The 22193-nt window shown below is 42.3% G+C and overlaps 1 protein-coding gene across 1 annotated transcript; it reads left to right on the top strand.

Moving 5' to 3' along the window:
- Nucleotides 1-245: 245 nt before the first annotated feature.
- parp14rs1 (poly(ADP-ribose) polymerase family member 14-related sequence 1) lies at nt 246-21577 on the top strand (the record flags this gene model as incomplete). The annotated part of the gene is made up of 17 exons (XM_079517713.1): nt 246-423; nt 568-677; nt 3120-3150; nt 6696-6971; nt 7514-7741; nt 8191-10451; nt 10605-10835; nt 10950-11171; nt 11457-11523; nt 12002-12148; nt 12445-12507; nt 14273-14449; nt 15592-15921; nt 16196-16801; nt 17605-17744; nt 18536-18710; nt 20659-21577. The coding sequence occupies 17 exons, from the start codon at nt 246-248 to the stop codon at nt 20952-20954; spliced, it is 5538 nt and encodes a 1845-aa protein (XP_079373839.1). The 3' UTR covers nt 20955-21577.
- Between the last annotated feature and the right edge of the window lie 616 nt (nt 21578-22193).

Genomic DNA, 22193 nt, shown 5'->3' with positions numbered 1-22193 from the left:
AGAGGCCAGAATCAGGTGGATAACCCTGATAGAGCTAGTACATTGGAACAATAAAGGCTATCGTAAACACCTGGTTTATAACTCGTCGTACGAGGGTGTTGCTCACCGAAAATAGCCGACCTACAAGCTCACAGCGCGTCGCGGTCGCTACGCGCGGGCAGCTTGTAGATCGGCTAAAATCACAGTCATTTCGAGAGAAATAAAAGTGAAACTAAGTATCCCACTTCATTTATTTTTGGACAGCCATGGCCGAGAACGCATACACGTACGTGTTGCTCGCCGAGTTCGAAGAAAATAAAATCCCCAAACTGAAAAACAAAGTAGTGAAATACTTCCAAAGTAAGAAATCCAACGGTGGCGACTGTCGAGTCGAATATGACGAGCTACAGGGAATCGCAGAGCTTCGGTTCCGAACAGAGGAGGGTACGTTTTCTAATTATGACTATTGTATTAAATAATATGGAAATGTTATTTCACTCACAAATATGTTGACAATAATATATATAGGCTATTGACAATACAGTGTATTTCTAAAAAATAAAAAAAATACTGTGTATTTCTTTACAGACAGACAAAAGGTTCTAGGGAAAGATGCACATGAAATCCGTTTGGATCATGGTGTTCTGAAGATAACGGTCCGTATACCTGGTGATGACAGTTCAACTTCACCAAAACAGGTTAGTGGCTATTATTGGCTAAACAACAACTAAATCTGTATTTTTTTGTTTTTTTGGCCTATTTGCACTGGCTTCCAATTAAGGCCAGAATTGATTTTAAATTTATTTTAACGACCTACAAAGCATTACACGGGCTGGCCCCTTCATATATTCATGACCTACTGCCCCCAAAGTCTAATGTAAGACCCCTTCCTCTGACAAATAACTACTGAAGATACCTGGGACTAAACTTTTTTTTTTTTTTGCCTTTATTTTATATTTTTTATAGAGGGACAGACAGTAGGCTGACAGGAAATGGGGGAAAGAGATAGGGGAGTGACATGCAGTAAAGGCTGTCGGGGTCGGCCTTTACTGCCTGGATACCAGCCAAGGTGCCTGGACTGCTGAGCCACAACAACTATATCTAACTATAAATGCGCCACGTCTCTGTCTGTCTGTGTGCATACATCATGTGTGTACGGTTGTAATGCACAACTCGATTACCGTTTGCCCCACCGACGTCAAATTCTCCACACCCCCAGAGTGCAGTGCCCGGCCTTGAGTCGGTGGCATACACCAACACCACAAAAGGCTTTGGTCAGGCTCTGCCAGTGGACCGAATGAGCCAAAGTCCCCTCACCTGTGCGTCTGCGTCTGCCTCAGCCAATTGATTGCCATGGCAACCCCACATCTGCCAATTGATTACTTAACCAGTCCACTTTTCACAGTCAGTTTGCTCTCTTCAGGCACAGGCAGACAGAGATCTCCATATACAGTATGGGCACAAAAGGGACACAGACAGATAGTTAAAACTGGTGCTATGACAAGTTGACAACGGGCATATAGGTTCCCAATTTGCATTGTTCTCAAGTAGGCCGGTTGCCGACGGGGCCAGTACAGGTCTAGTGGTACAAAGTTCAAAAAGAAAAAAAAACACTGATGATTGATAGACTATACACGGTACACACCTCTGGTTAAGCATAGAGTGGTGAACGTTGAAATGTGTTACACTGGCATGCGTGGCCTACCGAATTATTTGACTGAAGTGGGGTATACTTTACGGATGGAAAGTGACCTGGAGAGTTTTGGTTGTCGTTTGAAGTAGTCGATTCTTATACTACTAATGTCCAAATCATGATGGCAGTTTGGGATAATAGTAACTAATACAGTTAGTAGGCCACAGCCGCCACACAGACTGGAACATGCCGAGAGTGCAGAACAACGACCTCTGGAGTCACGCAATTCGGTAGGTTACTAATGTCGGTGCATCCCGTCAGTGGATTGTGTCGATTCAACGGCTTCTTGATTGGTCAGAGGCAGAGGCAGTTTAAAGAATCACACCCGTGTTGTAATGAGCTGACGTCCGACACTCTGGGCTAGTCAACAATGAATGAGTATTTATTCAGCGTTCTCCCTCCAAGTACCAACAGTGTATTCTCACAGACCGCAGTGCCACCTAGTCGCCTGGAATACCTAAGCATATCATTACATCTCCCCTTTTCTTATAGATAGAAACTGAACAATTAGAACATAAGGGGGCATGCTGGACACTTTTCAAAAAGGTAGCAGAATTACGACTTGAACTGTAATGTCGGTTCAAGTAATCATAACAAATGCAAAAGAATAGTTCTGTGTGACACAGTGAACAGTCCATGTGAAGAGATCACTTCTGGTGTGTGTGTGTGTGTGGGTGTGTGTGTGCGTGCATGTGTGCGTGCATGTGTGCGTGTTACTGCGTGTGTGCGTGTTACTTCGGACTGTAAGGAGACAACTGTTCATAAGTCCAGTCTTTCTCTGGGCTTGTGCTCTCTGTATGGGTAACGTCTTGTCCCCTCTTCAGTCGGAGTTCTTTCCCCCTCCGGTCCCTCTTCAGTCGGAGCAGCCGGCGTTTCCTCGTATGTTCTGATCAGCTCCCGTCTGTTTCGCCTGTACTGATGACCATCTGCTTCAACCACTATGATACCATTATGATCGTGGCTCAGGGGTTGTTCTCACGTAATGAGCTGACGTCCGACACTCTGGGCTAGTCAACAATGAATGAGTATTTATTCAGCGTTCTCCCTCCAAGTACCAACAGTGTATTCTCACAGACCGCAGTGCCACCTAGTGGCCTGGAATACCTAAGCATATCATTACACGTGTGAAGTGAGGGGCGCTCTTATAATTGTACATCATCATGACATAACATGTCTATTTGCTCAGACACTATGACGTTTCATTGTCAATGGGAATTTAATGTTTGTGTAGGACGATTTTTTTTTTAAATAGCCGATTTGCTCGTCCACATAATATGATGTACATTCTCAATTCATTGTCAATGGGAATGTAATGTTTGTAAGACGAAAATCTACACTATTAGCTGAAGGGGCTTAGTGTCTCTCAAAAATGCTATGCAAAATTGGTAATCAAACAAAACAAAAGCTATAAATAACCAATGACCAAAGTTTTCTCTTTGCCTTCTAGAAAGCATCTGCTGATGGCACCAACAGGACATGTAAGTAGCTATTTATAAGAAAAGAAAAGAAAAGAAAAGAAAAGAAAAGAAAAGAAAAGAAAAGAAAAGAAAAGAAAAGAAAAGAAAAAAATGAGATGTCTAATACATTGACACGATCGTAGACAGGAACACCCACAAACGTCACATCCGGTTTTAGCCCGGGTCAATTGGTTCAAAACACTGCAGCTAGAATTCTCACAAATACCAACGTAGGGCCCACATACACTGTAACTCCTGTATTAGCCTCTTTGCACTGGCTTCCAATTAAGGCCAGAATTATTTTAACGACCTACAAAGCATTACACGGGCTGGCCCCTTCATATATTCATGACCTACTGCCCCCAAAGTCTAATGTAAGACCCCTTAGGTCCTCTGACAAATACCTACTGAAGATACCTGGGACTAAACTAAAAACAAAGGGCGACCGGGCTTTCGCAGTGGTTGCTCCTACTATTTGGAATGCCCTGCCCCTCATTAAAAAATGCTGAGTCAGAAGACTCCTTTAGGAGAATGCTAAAGACACATTTATTCCGTATTTATTTTTCCCATGTAGTTCTTACCGGACTTATTTTTTACATACTTATGTTTTTGTGATTATGCCTCTATTTTACTATCTTACATGCCTATGTTTTGACATTTTGCCTTGTTTATTGGTTTCGTTAAATTCTTTATTGTCTTTTTACTTTATTGTGCTATGTTTTCCTGTTTGGTTTTAACTTGTTGATTGCTTGTTCTGTGTTCTGTTCAGCACCTTGTGACTTTGTCTTGAAAGGTGCTTTACAAATAAAATGTACTTACTTACTTACTTACTAAACAAAATGGTCTTCCCCATAGAGTTATAAAAGTCACTCACTTTCAGAGCGATTTGTTGGATGATAGAAATATTGACAGCCAAGAAAAATCCATCAGAAGGACATCTGGAACACTCGCCCTTGGAAAGTTGACTTATTATTACGTATACGAGACGATTTAGCCATGGTTCACATGGCGCTTGCATTAAACATTGCTTTTTATTGAACAATACGGAAGATACCGGTACTTATTCCCGCCCTAGCAGAATTGTAACATCCATGGCCCTGGGGTGAGCACTTTATATTTGTAATCGGAACATTTGTGTAGGCGTAAGCCGCCGTAAGGACTGTGAATGGAGAATGTGCGTAAAACACTTCAGTCCAGGCCATGGCTACCATGAGCTCACAGTGCGTTTTGAGTTTGTAGATTTTTGGTTTATGCTGGGGACCTGGGGTTCAAGTGGTTTATACTTTATTGCAGCGTCAAGTTGCATAAGCATAACTAGCCCTAGAACGGCTCTTGTTATTCCATACAGTATATACAGTATTTCACATACAGAGCCATAGAACGGTCGCACTTACTTTCATGTCGGACGTAAACTTGGCGGCCTAAATGTGATAAATGCTCTGTTTGTACTCACCCATTAAATAATTCCAAAGACGTGGAGTGAAATATGGTCCATGTGAAAGTTCTGGCACAAGACGTGTATTTAGTCAATTATCTCCACTTTTTCAAGAGATGCACACGGACGTCTTTCTCTCCGGGCGAGGGGGGGCAGGAATGATCGATGAACTGATTTTACGAATACGTCCTGTTTACCAAAGACGTCATCACCAATTAACCAGGGAAACACAAAAGTTTGGGTCACACAATTGGCAGGTGGTGTGATTAATTACCCAGTACCTATCGCAAGGCCAATTGTGTGCCCCAAACTTTTGTGTTTCCCTGGTCAATTGGTGATGACGTCTTTGGTAAACAACAGGAAGTATCTAAAATCAGTTCATCGATCATTCCGGGCCCCTCTCGCCCGGAGAGAAAGACGTCCGTGTGCATCTCTTGAAAAAGTGGAGATAATTGACTAAATACACGTTTTGTGCCAGAACCTTCACATGGATATAAAACTAGAGGACCATATTTCACTCCACGTCTTTGGAATTATTTAATGGGTGAGTACAAACGGAGCATTTATCACATTTAGGCCGCCCATAATTCAATTCAACCAGGAACGGGTGGAAGGGAGCTATGCCTATGATACATGAAAATTTACGAAGTTAATTAAATGATCACAGGCATTCTAGGTCTAAAGCATAACCACCACTGAAATCGGACATAAGTCATCAATAATGTTTATAGAACACATTGTAGTGAATTCTAAGTAGTTTAGAGTCAGTTGGAACTTGGCACGGAGCCATCGTTGTGCGGTCGAAACGAATGGTGTCTGTAGCCTACTTGGATTCACTAAAACATGTTCTATAAACATCAGATGAATTAATGGCTTTTTAAAATTATGATAAGTTTCAGTGATCATGTGATCATATGCCTTCAACTTCATGGTCAGCATTTACACAGTCTCAGAGCTCTACAAACTGGTGTGAGGATGTTCTTCCTCTTCATTGATGTTTGCCTTGATGCCTGAAATCCAGCACCTGGCCTGAATATAGGCATTGAGATGTGCACACAATCTTCTCTGTGAACAGCATTTACACATTCACATAACCTCCAGCATGATTGTTGCTCAGACAACATCCCTGCTCTAATCTTTGGAGTTATGAAATATCGAGTAATGTTCTTCCAGCTGAATTCTTTCCTTGTTCTAGAGCTTGTGGTCGTACACTGTGTTTTACATATATATAAGTGACCTTATATATATTCTTGTGAAAGTATATAAAAGAGCTCAAAGGGTACATATTCAGTCAACTATAAAAAAGGAGCTCAGACACTCTTTGCGCAGAGTGTCTGAAGAGTGTCCTCGAAAGTGAAGACAGCTCACCCCGAAAGTGAAGACAACTCAGAGATGTCTGGTGAGTTGTCCGGACTTTCGGGGTGAGATGTCCGGACAACTCACTTGGATGTGGAAAAAGGGTGAGTTGTCTTGTTACCCTACAAACCGCTCTGAACAGAGCTTGTAAGTGCCGTTTGTCGGCTTTCAAACAATTCAATGACAAACCCACTGATGCACCCAGTCTATGGGTGTAGGCTTACGCAGGCATGAAGAATTTCAATGTCCACAAGTTGCATTCATTTTGCTTTGCTTTTACTGGAAATAAAGTGCATAATACAAATATTTACTCATTCTTCTGTGCTACTGGTAAAAACCATGTCTCCACATAGGTGCATGAATTCTCCCCCCACACCTGTCCATAATTAAAGCCTGGGCCTGGGAGGCGTGGCCGTTTGTGCACAAAACAATAAACCAATTATCCAATAATCAACAGAATATTCTCAAAACTAATAAGGCTAAATAATAACAGAAATAATACTCGCAGTAAAATGGCTTCTACAGAGCTTATGGGGGGCAGACACAAATATATTCCCTAAATGTATTTACTAAAATGATGTAGTGTCTCCATGAATACTTTATACTTAATAACACCCTGATTGGAGTCTTGGGGCTCCATTTTCGTCACCGCTAAACCCCTTATCCCTAAACGTCTTTGCCTTTTTTATCAGTATTGTTTTCCTTTTCTTTCTGATGATTTATTTCTTGAAGATCATCTAATACTGTGATAAATTAAATTTTGTTTCAATAACAGCTGATGCTGCCATACAGCCATACAGCCTTCCCATTCCTGTTGCTGAACATCAGTCACAGGTACACAGCAGAGATGACCAGAGCGACGATGGAGAAGAACTGTGCTCCACTTCTGCTGTCATAGGCAACATTCCCCAGGACATGGGCCACGAGATGTTAGAGTTGCTGGTAGAGAACATCTTAAAGCATTCAGAATCCTCTGCTGCATCCCAAAACTTCCTCTTGGAGATCCTGCCGCACAAATCATCTGCTGTGGTGTCTTTCCAGAGTGGAAAAGGTAGTTTTTATTTAGTCGTTCTGATCATTTATTTATCAAGAATTCATCAAGAACAAATTCAAAACGCAGTGAAAACAAAAACGTATAAGTTACTGATAATGTGACATTTAAAAACCTCCTGTAAGCTATTTTTTTGGCTAATGCATTTGCCAATAATCATTATAATGGTACAAATATGTATTCTAGAGCCTAACATGTGAAACAGGAAGAAAGTTTTGTGCCCACAACATTTCTTCCTGTTATTAAATAACCCAACAATTATTATCAGTCATTGTTTACATTTTCCAAAACAAAAAAATGTTTTCCTCCAAACAAATTTTCTTTCTCTGATACACTTACCTGTTACATGAACACTCTTAAAGTATAATTTGATGAGTGTTTTCTTTTTAACTTAAATGCTTTGTATGGATGGACCTTGTGGTCCGGTTAATAAGTGGATGTATAACTGAAGTCCAAATGGATTATCATTATCAGAACTCACTTGCTGTACAGTATGTTATTGTATTTTACTTACTCTCTTATTGTCCATTCCTAACTGACAGAAAACACAGATTTCATTACAAACTGCCCCGGAAACAAGCTTTTCAAGAAGAAAGCCCTATCTGTCTGTCCTCTTGAAGTCACAGCCAAAGTCCTAACTGAAGCCATGCCAGGTGTTAATTCTGACCTCCTCATACTTTATTGTGAGAAGGTCGAAGGTGTGGAAGTGGAAGATGTCATAATTAATGAAGAGGAACAGTTTGCCATCATCACCATTAAAAACCCCAAAGGTACCAATATTACACATCTATAAATGCATAGATTTTAATTATAAATTCAGATACATAAACAATAAAATAAAACTAGCAGACAAAATGAGCAAGAGCCCCTTTTTATTTTCTAAAATAAGGGTGATGCTAGGGCAAAAGCCACAGTGTTACCTGAATCAGTAGGATTCTTGCTGAGAGCATTATATATAGCAATTTGTCCATTGCATTATGAGATATTGTTTGTGCAATTGTAAACTCATACCTAACGGTGATGATACAACAAAAGGCACTGGGGCCCCCAAATCAGTAGGGACCACCCTGGAGCATGTATGAACCTTTCTCTTAAATAATGTAAAGGACAGAAAGTAAAACATTTCCCTCAAATCCAATGTAGATGGTTTTATATGAATTTTAGTTAATGATCATATTTAATGAACATGGTACTAAAATGATTAATCTTTTTCTTTTAGCTGTTTCCAAATTAATTGAAGAGAAGCTCCTTATCAAACAGCAAGCGGTCAAAGTGTTTCCATTTTATGACTCTTTGGGCTCGGCACTTTATGGCAAAGATAGACCCACACTGAAACTCCCAGCCGCCTTCACTGAGAGCATTGATCAATCTATATGGACATTCCTTAACAACCACAAGGCTGCAGAGACCTTCCACGGTGATCTGGCAAAGCACTTTTGCGAAGCAGAATTCCAAGAACAATCATCTGTACGTTTAAGGCCCCTTCCATCACTACTGCAACAAAAGGATGTCAAAGCCAAAGACATCACAGAGTGGGCACATGCAGCAAAGATGGCCCTTGTACGAGCTTTGTCCAGGTTCAAATCTCTGAAGCTTCAGCTTCAGCCAATGGCATGGGAAGAGTCTGAAGGGAAGATTAGAGAGGCGCTGTTGACTGAGGCTGTAGTAGTACTCCCCGATAAAGACAATGGTGTCTTAGCAGTGGCTGGCCTCTTGGATGATGTGAACAGACTGGAACAGACTCTTAATGAGATACTGGACAGTACTGCGAAAATTATCCAGAGAGCAAAGTTCAGCATGAACAAGAAGATCAAATTGACACCATCTGCTTTCCATATCCTCTCTCAAGATGGCATTCGGGATAGGCTGTTGGATCAATATCCAGAGCTAAAAATAACCTACGATGGGGAGAGCCAGGAGTTATCATTTTGTGGTTTAAACAATGAGGTTTTGGGTGCAAGCACAATGGTAGGGAAGGAAAGCATGGCATTAAAACGAAAGGTTTTAGAGTTAGATCCGTTTGTGCTTGAGTTTTTGATGGACGGAGATCAAGAAAACCTTACACGCTCACTTTTCCCACCAAACGGAATCAATGCAGCGCTTGAGCTAAATGCAAAGACAGTGGATCTCCTTGCTGTTTCAGACAGTAATCTGAGTGAAGCTGAGGAGCAACTGAAAATGATCCTGATATCCCAATGCATCAAGATTGAAGACATTAATGTCCTTGCGATGCCTCAGTGGCAGGAACTGGTCACTCATTTGGATAGGAACACCAACAGTTCATTCAAGAAAATCCAGATTCAGACAACTGGCTCTCACTCAGCTGAGGTAGTAGCAGTGTCTGGCTACAAGGACAGTGTATTACCAGTTCACAGTGAACTTCAACATTTCTTACACCAGAATGCTGAAGTTGAAGAAACGGTTACCGTGAAGACTGACATCATCGCCAGATATATTGAAGAACAATGGAAAAAGGCTGGGTCAGAGCAAGTGAAAGACAAGGTAGTTGTTTCTTTCAGGAAGAAAGCCATCTCCCTAAGAGGTTCCAGGTTTAATGTGTCAGATTGCAAGCCCTTCATTGAAGACTTGGTCTCTTCGCTATGCTTTGATACTTTGACAGTCTCTGATCCAGGAGTGAAGAAGTTCTTCCAGGAGAAAGAAACTATGTATATTGCATCAGTCAAGAATGCAACAGGTTGCTTGGTTCAGATGGTAGATGGGGCAGATGGTGGACAGGACCTCAGCCCTGGAGAAGCTCCAAGCCCTACATACCAGGTTGAGACCATTGATGGAGTGGAAATTGCTGTTTGCAAGGCTGATATGTGCAGTTACCCAGTGTGTGCGGTCATAAATTCATCTAATCAGGACTTGAAGCATACAGAAGGTCTTGCAGGAGCGCTCTTGGATGCTTCTGGCCCTCAGTTGCAGGATGAATGTGACAGGCTAATTTCCCAGAAGGGACAGCTCAAACCTGGAGAATGTGTCGTGACTGGTGCAGGAGGAAGGCTGATGTGCAAAAACATCATCCACGCAGTGGGACCTGGATTCAACCAAGATGGCCGTGATAGGGCTGTGGGACAGTTGAGAAGAGCGATTAAAAAGAGTCTGGAACTCGCTGAGGAGTATGGGTATATCTCTGTGGCATTGCCTGCTATCAGCGTAAACTCAGGATTTCCCCTCACCTTATGCGCAGACACCATTGTCAGAGCAGTGAAAGAACATTGTCAAGACACGTGTGGCGACAACACCTTGAAGAAAATTCATTTTGTGGACAAAGATGACAACACTGTTCAGGCTATGGAGACAGCTGTCAGGACGGAGTTTGGAAACCACGGTGTTAGTCATTCTCAACAGAAGCATCCTAGCACACCCACCAAGACAGGTGCTCTTCGCATTCAGAGCACGAGTAACTCTGATCAAGTTGTGACTAATGAGGGGCTGATCATCATGTTGACTAAAGGGAATATCCAGGATGCCAAGGTAATCTATTTTCTTTATTATTTATTTCCCATGTCGTTTGGATTGATGTAAATTAGTCTTAATAGCTTTTGACACTGTCCTGTTGACTTCTTAGAGGTGATAATATTTCTTAAGACTACCTTGTCGATTAAAAATACTTTCCTTACATGTTAGACTGATGTGGTCGTGAACACTATTGGTAAAGAACTTGATCTGGACCAAGGAGCAGTCTCAAAAGCCATCCTTGGTGCAGCTGGACCCAATCTTCAGGCACTGGTGCATGACCAGAAGTCCAGTGGAAAGGCTGGTGATGTCATTGTTACTAATGGCTGCAACCTGAAGTGCAACAAGGTCTTCCATGCTGTCGCACCACAGTGGGACAATGGGCAAGGCACTGCTGAGAAGGTAAAGTATGCAACTTACCTACTTAATTTTACTTAATTGTATCTGTCTGTCTGACAATGTTCAGCTTTTTTCATAGAAATGAAACAAAATAATTCTACATGGCATGTCTTACAGATGCTGAAAGTGATTTTGAAGGATTGCTTGAGCCAGACTGAGAGCCTTGGTCTGACCTCAATAACCTTCCCGGCCATTGGCACAGGGAATCTATGCTTCCCTAAAGATATGGTTGCTTCTCTACTGCTGAATGAAGTCATGAAGTTTAGCAGTCACAAACAGCCGAAACACTTGAAGACAATAGTGATCATCCTTCATCCGAGTGATGCATCCACAATCCAGGTAAACAAAACCATTGCATTCATTCAAATGCGGGAAGTCAAGAATGGTGTAGTAAAGAGGCTTTGATTCGTAGATTAGTCAATGTCTGATCCTTGGTTTCCCTGTTTTTCACACACACACACACACACACACACACACACACCGATATATATATATATATATATATATATATCCACACAAACACACACACACACACACACACACACACACACACACACACACACACACACACACACCATTGTGAGCTGCTGATAATGACGGATGTCTCTCTGTTGCTCTCCCCAGGCTTTCAATGATGAATTGAAGAGACTCACCCATTCAGGTAGTTCCCAGCCAACTACACATAGTACAGGTAGGCTGTAAGATTTGGTTTGAATGACTGTGGGCAAAAAATGAAAGTTCGCTAAGTGATAATAATAATAATATGCATTTTACGAAAGGAAATGCGCATAAACCAGCAACATTGTTTCAAATGTTTCAATTGGCATAATATGTGGTTAGTCAAATTGTCAATAACACAGATAGTTCTGTGTTATTGACAATTTGACTAACCACATATGCCAATTATGAAAATTGCTCAACATATGCAAGTTAGAATCCGGCAGTTTCTAAATGCTGGGGACCCATACTCAACATTTCTAACATAAAACCTTGGTGTACTCAACATGGTCGGGTTCACAATGGGCTGGCAAGTAGACTAATACATATAGCACTAATATTATTTTTGTATGCATCAAATAGTTTGTGTGCCTCATGAATCAAAAAGATTGCTTTTTGGTGAGTGTTTGCTCTGTAGTTTATCTATTGTTGTGTTTGTTTCCTGGTGCAAGGTCCCTTTTCCAAAATCATCTCAAGCTCAGGAATGCATGAGACCAAAATGGGAAGTGTGGACATACAGGTTGTCACAGGTGACATAACTAAGGAGACGACTGACGTTATCGTCAACTCTTCTAATGAAGGTTTCACTCTGAAGTCAGGTAAATCATGTGGAACCTCTCCCTCCGCTATACTGAAGCTCCTAGATGAGGTCCCACCCATCTAGCCTACCGGAAGCGGTCAGGCGCATATTTTTGACTTTACACAATTCCAGTGCCACGTTTTCCCAATGCAATCTTATGGAAGCCCTGTCCGCATGCGCAGTATACTGCTTCCGTAAGATTGGATTGGGTAAACATGGCGGCTTCCGTGCACAGTTATAGTACAAACACACCATAGGAAAATAATGGTTATTCATTCCTGTTATTCCTTTCTTTGTTGTCTTTTGCTACTCCAGGAGTGTCCAAGGCCATTCTGGAAGCCGCTGGTCAGAAAGTTGAAGACGAATGCAAAGAGCTTGGTAAGAACCTTAAGAAACACTAGCACAGGGGTTCTCAACCTGGGGGTCCCGAAATTATTTTGGGGGGTCCCCAGATAATAATAATAAATAAATACAAAGTTGTTGTTTTTGCAACTGAATGGCTGGAAATGGGAATTGAGACTTTCCTTAATGATTATATCTGGTTTCAGTATTTATTGTCTCCACCAGGCCCGAAGGCATGGGGAGAGAGTATGTTTTGCACTCCGTCCGTGTGTGTGTGTGTGTGTGTGTGTGTGTGTGTGTGTGTGTGTGTGTGTGTGTGTGTCCGTCCTTCCGTCCTTCCGTCCGTCTGTGTACAGCTAATCTCCGGCACCGCTAACCCGGCCGATGCCAAACTTTGCACACACACTCCCTGGATGCCAACGATGAACCTCTGCCCCACATTTTCCAGAACGGCCTGTTATAGCGCCACCATGAGGCAGCTTTTCACATTTTTTACCTAAAACTGCACCGATCTGCGTGAAATGTTGCATGCACACTCCCTAGAGGCCAAGGACAAACCTTTGACCTGCATTTTCCGCATCTGCCTTTTATAGCGCCACCACCAGTTTTTATATTACTCCTCCAGATTCTGTCCAAACATCTCACAAATTGTTACACAGTATCTCTATGGTCATGTGCTCAAGTCGGATCTGTCTGATATTTCATATTCCATCCTAATTGGCTATAATTGGCTTTCACAGTTTGCAAGATTGCCCCGTTTTGAACAATAGCCTCAAATCATGAACGCAGCATGCAATTTACGTGAAATCTTTCACACATTTTCTTACTAGGCTGAGGAATATATCCCACCCTTTTCACATTGGCCTGTTATAGCAAAACACATTTTTGGAACAAAATGCCTCAAATCATCCAATTGCCATCAAAGGCGTATGAAGAAATGACAATCGGTACACATAATCTCTGTAGTCATGTGATCAAGACGAGTCTGTTGGATTTCTCTGATTGTACACTGATCCTCAGAGATGCTATGAGTGATCTGGCTCTGCATTTCCTCAACAAAATGAAGAAAATTGTTGCAAAAACAAATCCTCCTAAACATTTTGCCAAACATCACACACACTCCTATCCTCCTGGTGGAGACCTGTGCCCGGAAGGGCACTTTTTCTAGTTTATTTTTGCTCTATTATTAAGGTTATCGTAGGGGTCAATTTGTATTGACGATGGGGAGGGGGGTGGGGCGGGGGTCGCGAGACATGGCCAAAGCATTTCCGGGGGTCCCCAGCCAAAAACGTTGAGAACCCCTGCACTAGCACACCTAGTATAGACTAGACTCCAAGCACTGGGGGACCACAGTCTTAAGTATATCAGGTTTAAGTGGTTAAATCATTTAACTAACAATCGTATATATTGCTGCATATTGAGAGGGCTGGTCAAAGTACACTGTTCTAGTCAGAATTGTAATCAAAGTGGCCCGGACACTGTTCACATTTATTATTGTATTCTTGTGCAATTGTGAGAGTTATAATATGCCTTATTGGATATATTTTATGGCACTAAATGTTTGAATCAAGATGAACCAGTTCCACCCACGTATAAACACGTACGTATGCACGCACATACGCACGCACGCACGCACGCACGCACGCACGCACGCACACACACACACACACACACACACACACACACACACACAATGTCAGTGTGACATTTGAAAGTTTTCTCAACATTTCACATAAAGTAAATATTACTCTGTTTTCATTCTTAAGTAAAAGGAAAACATGTCTACATTGTCTACATTCAGGTGCCCAAGGAAAGCAAGGCATGATAATGACCCAGCCAGGTAATTTAAACTGCAAGACGATCCTCCACCTGGTCGTACAGTCGACCCCTGCGATGGTCAACAAGGCTGTGAAAGATGCTCTTCAGACGTGTATGGAAAACTCCTACATCTCCATTTCCTTCCCTGTGCTTGGTACAGGTGAGATCTAACTGCAGAATATGGAATACATGGGGGAAAAGTGTCCATTGTCTGGTGTCTGGTGGTAATGTAGAGTGTTTTGGGGTCAGGGATTTGAGCCGAGGTGGGGAGGCTTCGGGGATCCGGCATGCTCCCGGGCACGTCGGACCCCCGTCAGGAACCTGTAGGGGGAGGGGGAGAAAGAGGGGGAGTAGGATGAGAAATGGGGTGGGTGGGGGGAGGGGTGACGAGAAATGAGAACAGGGGAGAGCCAAGGTTAGATGGGCTATTAATATAGGGGTGGAGGTGGCCTGATTGGAGGTGGAGGTAGCTGCGTTGGACTTCAGCTATGAGCTCCATTAAATTAGCATTGTATTAACAATGTAGTCTGCGTATAACCAGTAAGACGCCTGGGGGCGAGAAGCGACCTCGCTCTAAAGGGCGTGCACGCATCCACCTGGGTCACAGCAGACTGCTGGGCAAGCGCTGACGCTTTGGAATGAGGGGGTCAGATCAAAATATCCGACTGGGTGTCAGCACAGACTGCTGGGCGAGCGCTGGTGCTTTGGCATGGGGGGTCAGATCAACATATGGAATGAATTCTGTACTGGCCATATATGGAGCGTGTCTTGAGTGTACAGGGTTTGATGGTCAGATCAACATATGTCAGAACAGGTCAGCTCCACATATGGAGATCTAAGGGTGGCAGCGGGGCTGATGTTTAAATGGACAGGTATCAGTCAAAGGGAGACATCGAAGAGGAAGGATGGATGGGGAAAGATCAACATATGGAATGTCAGAACAGGTCAGCTATATGGAGATCTATGGGTTTGAGGTGAGATGTAGAGTTGCTGGCCAATATTGATGACCTCAGTTATCTCCATATATGGGCTTAATATTGATGACATCACGTGATGTCACGAGGCATGACCATATATGGGGCGTAATTGACTGACGGGAAATACACGATTTCATAATAACTGCGACCTGCGGTCCCAAGTAACGCTAACTGTTGACATTTACGTACCAGGCCCATCAGAAATCTCATCGAACTAAAGAATTATTTTGTTGTTTGGTTGAACCCACAAGCAAGATCCTTTGATCTTTTCTGTGTATGAATTTTGCTGTTTTCCTTAACAAAGCCATGTGTTATGCGGTTTTAGGTCAAGGCAATGTACAGGCAACCCAAGTGGCAGACGCCATGTTGGATGCAGTGGTGGATGTGTTGAGTCAGAGCAGTCAGAACCCTAGTCTGAAGACTATCCGGATAGTTATCTTTCAGCCACAAATGCTGAAGGACTTCCACAGCAGTATGCAGAAGAAAGCAGGCACAGACTGGAAGGACAAAGGCGCCGACCATACGGACAATGGCGCCGGCCAGAAGGACAAAGGCGCCGGCCAGAAGGACAAAGGCACACACCAGAAGCACAAAGGCATGCACCAGAAGGACAAAGGGCCTTCATCCTGGAGCTGGATTGGCTCCCAGATAAAAGGTAGGTGACCGCTTTTCTCAAGCCTGTCGTTAGAGATGCTCAGTTTGAGGATTATAGTTTGAATTTTCAAAATCTCTTGACCTGGTGCCTGACACTATGGTGGTAATTGTAATTTGTTTAGAATTCCATGGGGCTTCTAACTGGAGCTAAATATTTATTAAGTATTTTATGTGAATCTGTTAAGGTTGTACCAGTGGTACAATTTGTATGTATTTTCATTGTATGACCGTGTTAAATAATATGCTTATCTGACATTCTGAACTAATTCCTCCAGCACTTTTCATGGGAATTGCCAGCAGAGCACAGAAAGAAGAAGACTTTGTCATTGAAAACCCAGAACCCAGTGTTTGCTTCTACATCTGTGGAGAGTCGCCAGCCAAAGTTCAGTCAGCCAAACAGCACATCAGTGACCTGATATCCCACGAGCAGGTCGTTCAATCCATTGATGACAATATAGTCCTCAGCTTCTCTGAAGCAGACCTTGAGCGCATCAGCACCATGCAGTCTACGATGGCCATCTGGATAAAGATAGAACGCAAGAAGGGCGAAGCCACCCTCACCATCAAGGGATTCTCCAAGGATGTGGTAAAAGCCAGTGGTGCCATCCAGGAGATGATGAAGAGGGCCAGAGAAAAGGAGGAGTATAGGAGACAGGTAGAATCGGCTGGCACAAAGGCAGAATGGCAATACAAGGCTCAAGGGCTTCAGTTCGAGAGCTTCGACCCCACCAACAACTACTACCTAGAGCAGGCAATTGATAATAATCTGCCTCTTGTAGAAGTCACTCTCCAGGGTCAAATGTACTTTCTCAAAATGTCACATGGAACTGCAAAAGATGAGCAAGGAAGTCTGGAAATCAGGCGCATTGACAAACTGAACGGTAAGTTGCGTAAGAAAATGTTAACTAGTATTTATGGCTTGGTATGCAGTATTCAATTAGATCGGTTATGTAGAGGGCCATAGGGAGCCAGTGTAAGGCTACTATATGAAGGTCAATGTAGCTATGTAGGTCAAATTATACTTTCAGTTTGTTCTTAGAGTTTGTTCGAGTCTGAATCGACTTGAGCACCATCTCAGTCAGTGTGGTTTGCCACACGGTCCTTTACAATGCAGTGTGTTCCAGGAAGCTCAGACAACAGGAACATGTTAAAAACAATGTGTGGATTGTATAGCTGTATGTATAGGATACATGAAATGTCCTGGTGTGGCAAACCGCACAATCTGGTGCCCCAGTTGATTAAGCGATATTACAGGAGAGGGAGTTCTTTACCATCATTAATGCACGCCTGCGATGCTGCAGGAAAGGCAGTGCAAAAGTGCATTAACGACAGTAAAGAACACCCGAGTGTAATATTGCAATTATTCAAGAGTTACCGTCAAAACTAAAGCTAAAAGCTAAAAAAATCACAATGTTTTAAATTTGGACAGATGTAGCCACTACGACCACAAATGTCCCAAGAAACCTGCTAGCCTAGCAATCCAGTCCGCTGATTTCTATGTTTTGATTAGGTGTTCCTTTATGCTCGTTTAAGGCACGGCTACAAGGCTGTTTCAACCAATCAAATTGCTTCCTTCCTTGAAACGACCTGTTGTATAATTAAAACTAATGCCAAGAGTTTTAAAATACTAAATGGCCTGATTTACCTCTGTAATGGGTTTTAATGCTTTGAACTCTACATTCAGATGCTAACAATATGCCTCCGCACTGGAATGTCATGACAGCCAACACACCATGCGAAACCTTCACCGTCCAGCCTGGAAGCCCAGAGTACAATGAAGTCCAGGCTCTGTTCAGTGACTCATGTGACGAAACTGTTATTAAGGTAGTCAATTTGTTTATGTACTGTAACCCTTGCTTGCTATGCAACAACTCCCTTAGGCTGGATTTCCGCTTACTTCACTTAAATAAGGGTTAAAGACATTTTCAGTAATAATAATGCAAAATACTGTATGCTATTTGTAGCAATTCACTCAAGTCAAGATCCATGTTTTAAGTCAATCATTATGCAGACTCCAGAATAGCTTCTGCAATACTAGTGTACCATTGCTACTGAAAATTTCCCAGATTCACAACAATGATCAAGATATTGTGTCTCACACATTAATACATGCATTGAGAATGATAAAAGTCCAGATATATTAAAGTAAAAGGTCTGTAGCAATGCTTCTTGGTGTGATTGCTGCCTGCCTTTCCCCATGCTATAGCTTTATATAAATATTACATTTCTCAAATGTAAATATAATAATTCATACATGCAAAGAAAAAAATCACCCTGCACTTTGTGGGCAAATATGCACTGGGGCACAGGCTAATTAGCTGTAGCTAATAAGGGAGATTACTGTGTAATCTATCATTAACTGTAATGTCCGAGTCCATACATTACAATGGCAATCACTTCAAGTAAGGACGCATGTCATGCAGTAAACTAAATACTGCAATGGCTTAGTGCTCATATGCTCATATCTGATGAGTCTACAGGCAGCTAACAAACAAACACAGAGATATATGAGAGTAACCCACATCATTGTAGACTGTCCCACTTGGTAATAACAGTCATTAAAATATAACCAGCCACAGAAGAGGAACAACCAAGTATTTTTTATTTCCCCTCAGATTGAGAGGATACAGAACCCAACTTTGTGGAAGAGCATCCAACTCAAGAAGCAGGACATGGATCAGAGAAACGGCCATAATAACAACGAGAGACGCCTCTTCCATGGCACCTGCCCAAACCTTATTGACATCATCAACAATAAAGGCTTCAACAGGAGTCATGCTGGGAAGAATGGTGAGAGTTATACCTTGTAAAATGAGTCTAGAATAGTGTGCACGTTGTTGTGGAACTCAGTAATTTACTAAATGATGGGGCAATAGAAGTCGGGACAATATTCTAGGTGGTGATTGTTAACACCTTTAGTTTTACTATTTTGAAAAACCTTTACAGGTTGTGTGCCCAAGACGTCCACAGACGTTCTGGGAATTACCGTATGCGGGCACCGCATCAGATCAGCTGATTAATTTCACTCTTTCATGTATGGAATGTTCATTAATCCAGGACAGGAACCCCTTTTTGGGTTTTTAAGGTCACATTCTCACCTAATACTTCGGTAGACTCGATGCGAATGGGCGGATAATTTGGGATTCTTGCATATTTAATTTGCTGCGGTTTGCCTTCACACTGTCATCCGCAGCAATTGGAAACGCAGCAAGGGGGACCTTTATCAATGTGTTCCATTCATAAACTAGCCTACACAGTGAAATCTATGGTGATAAAATTATACTCATAACGTGCATGTGTCGTGCCCCTCTCTCTCTCTCTCTCTACGCACACAGCCACGCACTGTTCTTTTGGGCATGGAGGCACAGCGCTGAGCGCACTGATATAACAGACACTCAGCAGCGCAAAATGTTTACAAGTTTATCGAGATGAAAGTCCCTACTTCCCAGTCCCCACACAGTGACAGCACTCCATGTTTACGGCATGCACAGACAGACAGACAAAATATTCTGTAGGCTATACACTGCAGTGTTTTTATGTGTTTCCTTAAGCAATTAATTAATGTACTCTTCCTCATTTCGATCAGTGCTTCAGTCTCCTCATTCGACCACGTCTATCCACGGTAACGGGACATCTTTGCGCTGCGTAAAATATGCCTTCTCCGTCTCCAACTGTGCCACATTGTTTGCTTCATTTCCTTTATTTACTGCGGATTGCATTCACACCTGCACCGAATCGTAATCAAGTGCGATTGGAAGCAAAGCGAAACCCCTGTTTTTGCTCGGAGTAGAATGCGGTTCTTTGATACGCATTAGGATTCGAATGAGCCTTCACACCTGCCAAACGAAGTGCACTTTCTGACAATGCGCAGCAGGATTAGTTTTAATCGCAGCAAAGCTTTCTGGTGTGAATGTCACCTAAGTGGTGCAGAAACAGCAATGTCTGTCCCTGGCTCTGTCTGTCCGTGTCCCTATGTTTAGGGTACCAACAGGGGGCGCTGTTGCACCACTTACTTCAGACAGGTCTGATTTTACCGTTCAAGACCATTTTTGGCTTGTTGTTGCTATGTACAGTAAGATATAGCAACATAATCTTTTTGTAATCTTTGAATACATTGCTATTGCACATGCCATTGAGCATTGACAATGAATGGCCAGTTTTGAGTGTTTGTGAAAACATACACATTGAATGCCATTGACAATGAATGGCCAGTTTTTAGTGTTTGTGCAAACACAAACATTGAATGCCATTGACAATGAATGGCCAGTTTTTAGTGTTTGTGCAAACACAAACATTGAATGCCATTGACAATGAATGGCCAGTTTTTAGTGTTTGTGCAAACACAAACATTGAATGCCATTGACAATGAATGGCCAGTTTTTAGTGTTTGTGTAAACACAAACATTGAAGACAAAAGTGAGGACGCAAATTGTGAATGGCTGGAATGAGATGATGTATGATGTATGATAATAAGAGCGCCCCTCACTTCGCACATGTGTGATTTTTCATATATCAGAAACAGTGTATTAATGTGCATTGTCCCATCGAAAGAATGAAAGAAAGACATGATTGTTTCTTCAGCATGGATCATTTAGCTCTGGATAAGAAATATCCCACCTACATTGGAAAAGAAGACTAAATTCAGAACTGTTTTTGTGTAAAGAATTGTGTTCATGTGGCCTTTATGCCATGAAGATACCATGGCTAAAACACGCTTTCTTCTTCTCTGTATTTTCAGCTGCTTATTATGGCAATGGCACCTACTTTGCTGTAAGAGCCATATATTCCGCCCAGGACACTTATTCCAAGCCGGATCTGCAGGGGCAGAAGTGTATGTATCTCTGCCGTGTCTTGACTGGAGACCACACTCTTGGCACGCAGGGCATGATCGTGCCACCAGCCAAGATCAGCTCCAACCTCACTGTGCTTTTTGACAGTGTTGTGGACAACATGCAAAACCCAAACATGTTTGTCATCTTCCACGACTCCATGGCCTATCCTGAATACTTAATTAGTTTTAGGAAAAGCATGTAGAGAGAGAGGGCATGGAAATAAGGTGCCTTACATTTTTCCTAGTTTAGTAATTAAGCTAGGAAAATTAATACCATAGCATAAGTAATCTTTAATGAGCATTAGTGATTCTAAGGACCAACCAATGTTTAAATGGTAATTTTTGCCTACATTTTTTGACATGTTGCTGTTGATCATAATGCTCTTTGTTCATCATTCTAGTTACTTGCGCAAGCAGAGCGTGCAAGTAATAGTTTTCGTTTTCGTATGTCGCTGTTTGATGTGTATGCGCCGTGCCAGCGTATGACGTAATGACTACTTGTGCTTGATATGGCAGTGGTGTCAGATTACATACTGTACATGTATACATAGGGGCATTACCTTTAATCCTCCCGACACTAAAACATATCGTCATTACGTCACCATCGAAAACCAATTACACCCTGGCATTGGGTCCTTTAATCCACATCTTTATTACGTCATCATTGAGAGCTAGTTGTACCAGTTATACCCTGACGTCATATGCTGCTACGATACATACGCATCAAACGGGGCATACGCAAAGTAACCACAGTATACCGCTAATCAATTTTCAAATTACATATACATTATACATAGAGGCATTTCCTTTAATCCACCCGACACTGATCGACATATACGTCACCATCGAAAGCCGTCACTCATGCGTATGACGTAATGACTACTTGTGCTTAATATGGCAGTGGTGACAGATTACATACATGTATACATAGGGGCATTACCTTTAATCCTCCCGACACTAAAACATATCATCATTATGTCACCATCGAAAACCAATTACACCCTGGCATTGGGTCCTTTAATCCACATCTTTATTACGTCATCATTGAGAGCTAGTTGTACCAGTTATACCCTGACGTCATATGCTGCTACGATCGAAAACCAATTACACCCTGGCATTGGGTCCTTTAATCCACATCTTTATTACGTCATCATTGAGAGCTAGTTGTACCAGTTATACCCTGACGTCATATGCTGCTACGATACATACGCAGAACTAAATATTAAATAAACCAAGATGCCTACCATCAACAGACACCAATCCACAAAACCCACCTTTGTATGCCTTTGCCTTGAAACCTTTGATCCTGTAGGTCCATGTTTGATAGCCGCGTGGCCGGAAAAAAAGTTGGCGTATTTTGTTCTAATTTCGCTGTAATTTTGGGGTACCCAGCCCCCCCCAAAAGAGAAAGGCAGGCAGACAGGCAGACTAGTCGCTGAATG

This window comes from Electrona antarctica, assembly GCF_951216825.1.
Source record: "Electrona antarctica genome assembly, chromosome: 13".
In the NCBI taxonomy this organism is placed as follows: domain Eukaryota; kingdom Metazoa; phylum Chordata; class Actinopteri; order Myctophiformes; family Myctophidae; genus Electrona; species Electrona antarctica.
Note: the sequence above shows the minus strand (reverse complement) of the source record. Positions and strands in the feature narration are given on the sequence as shown.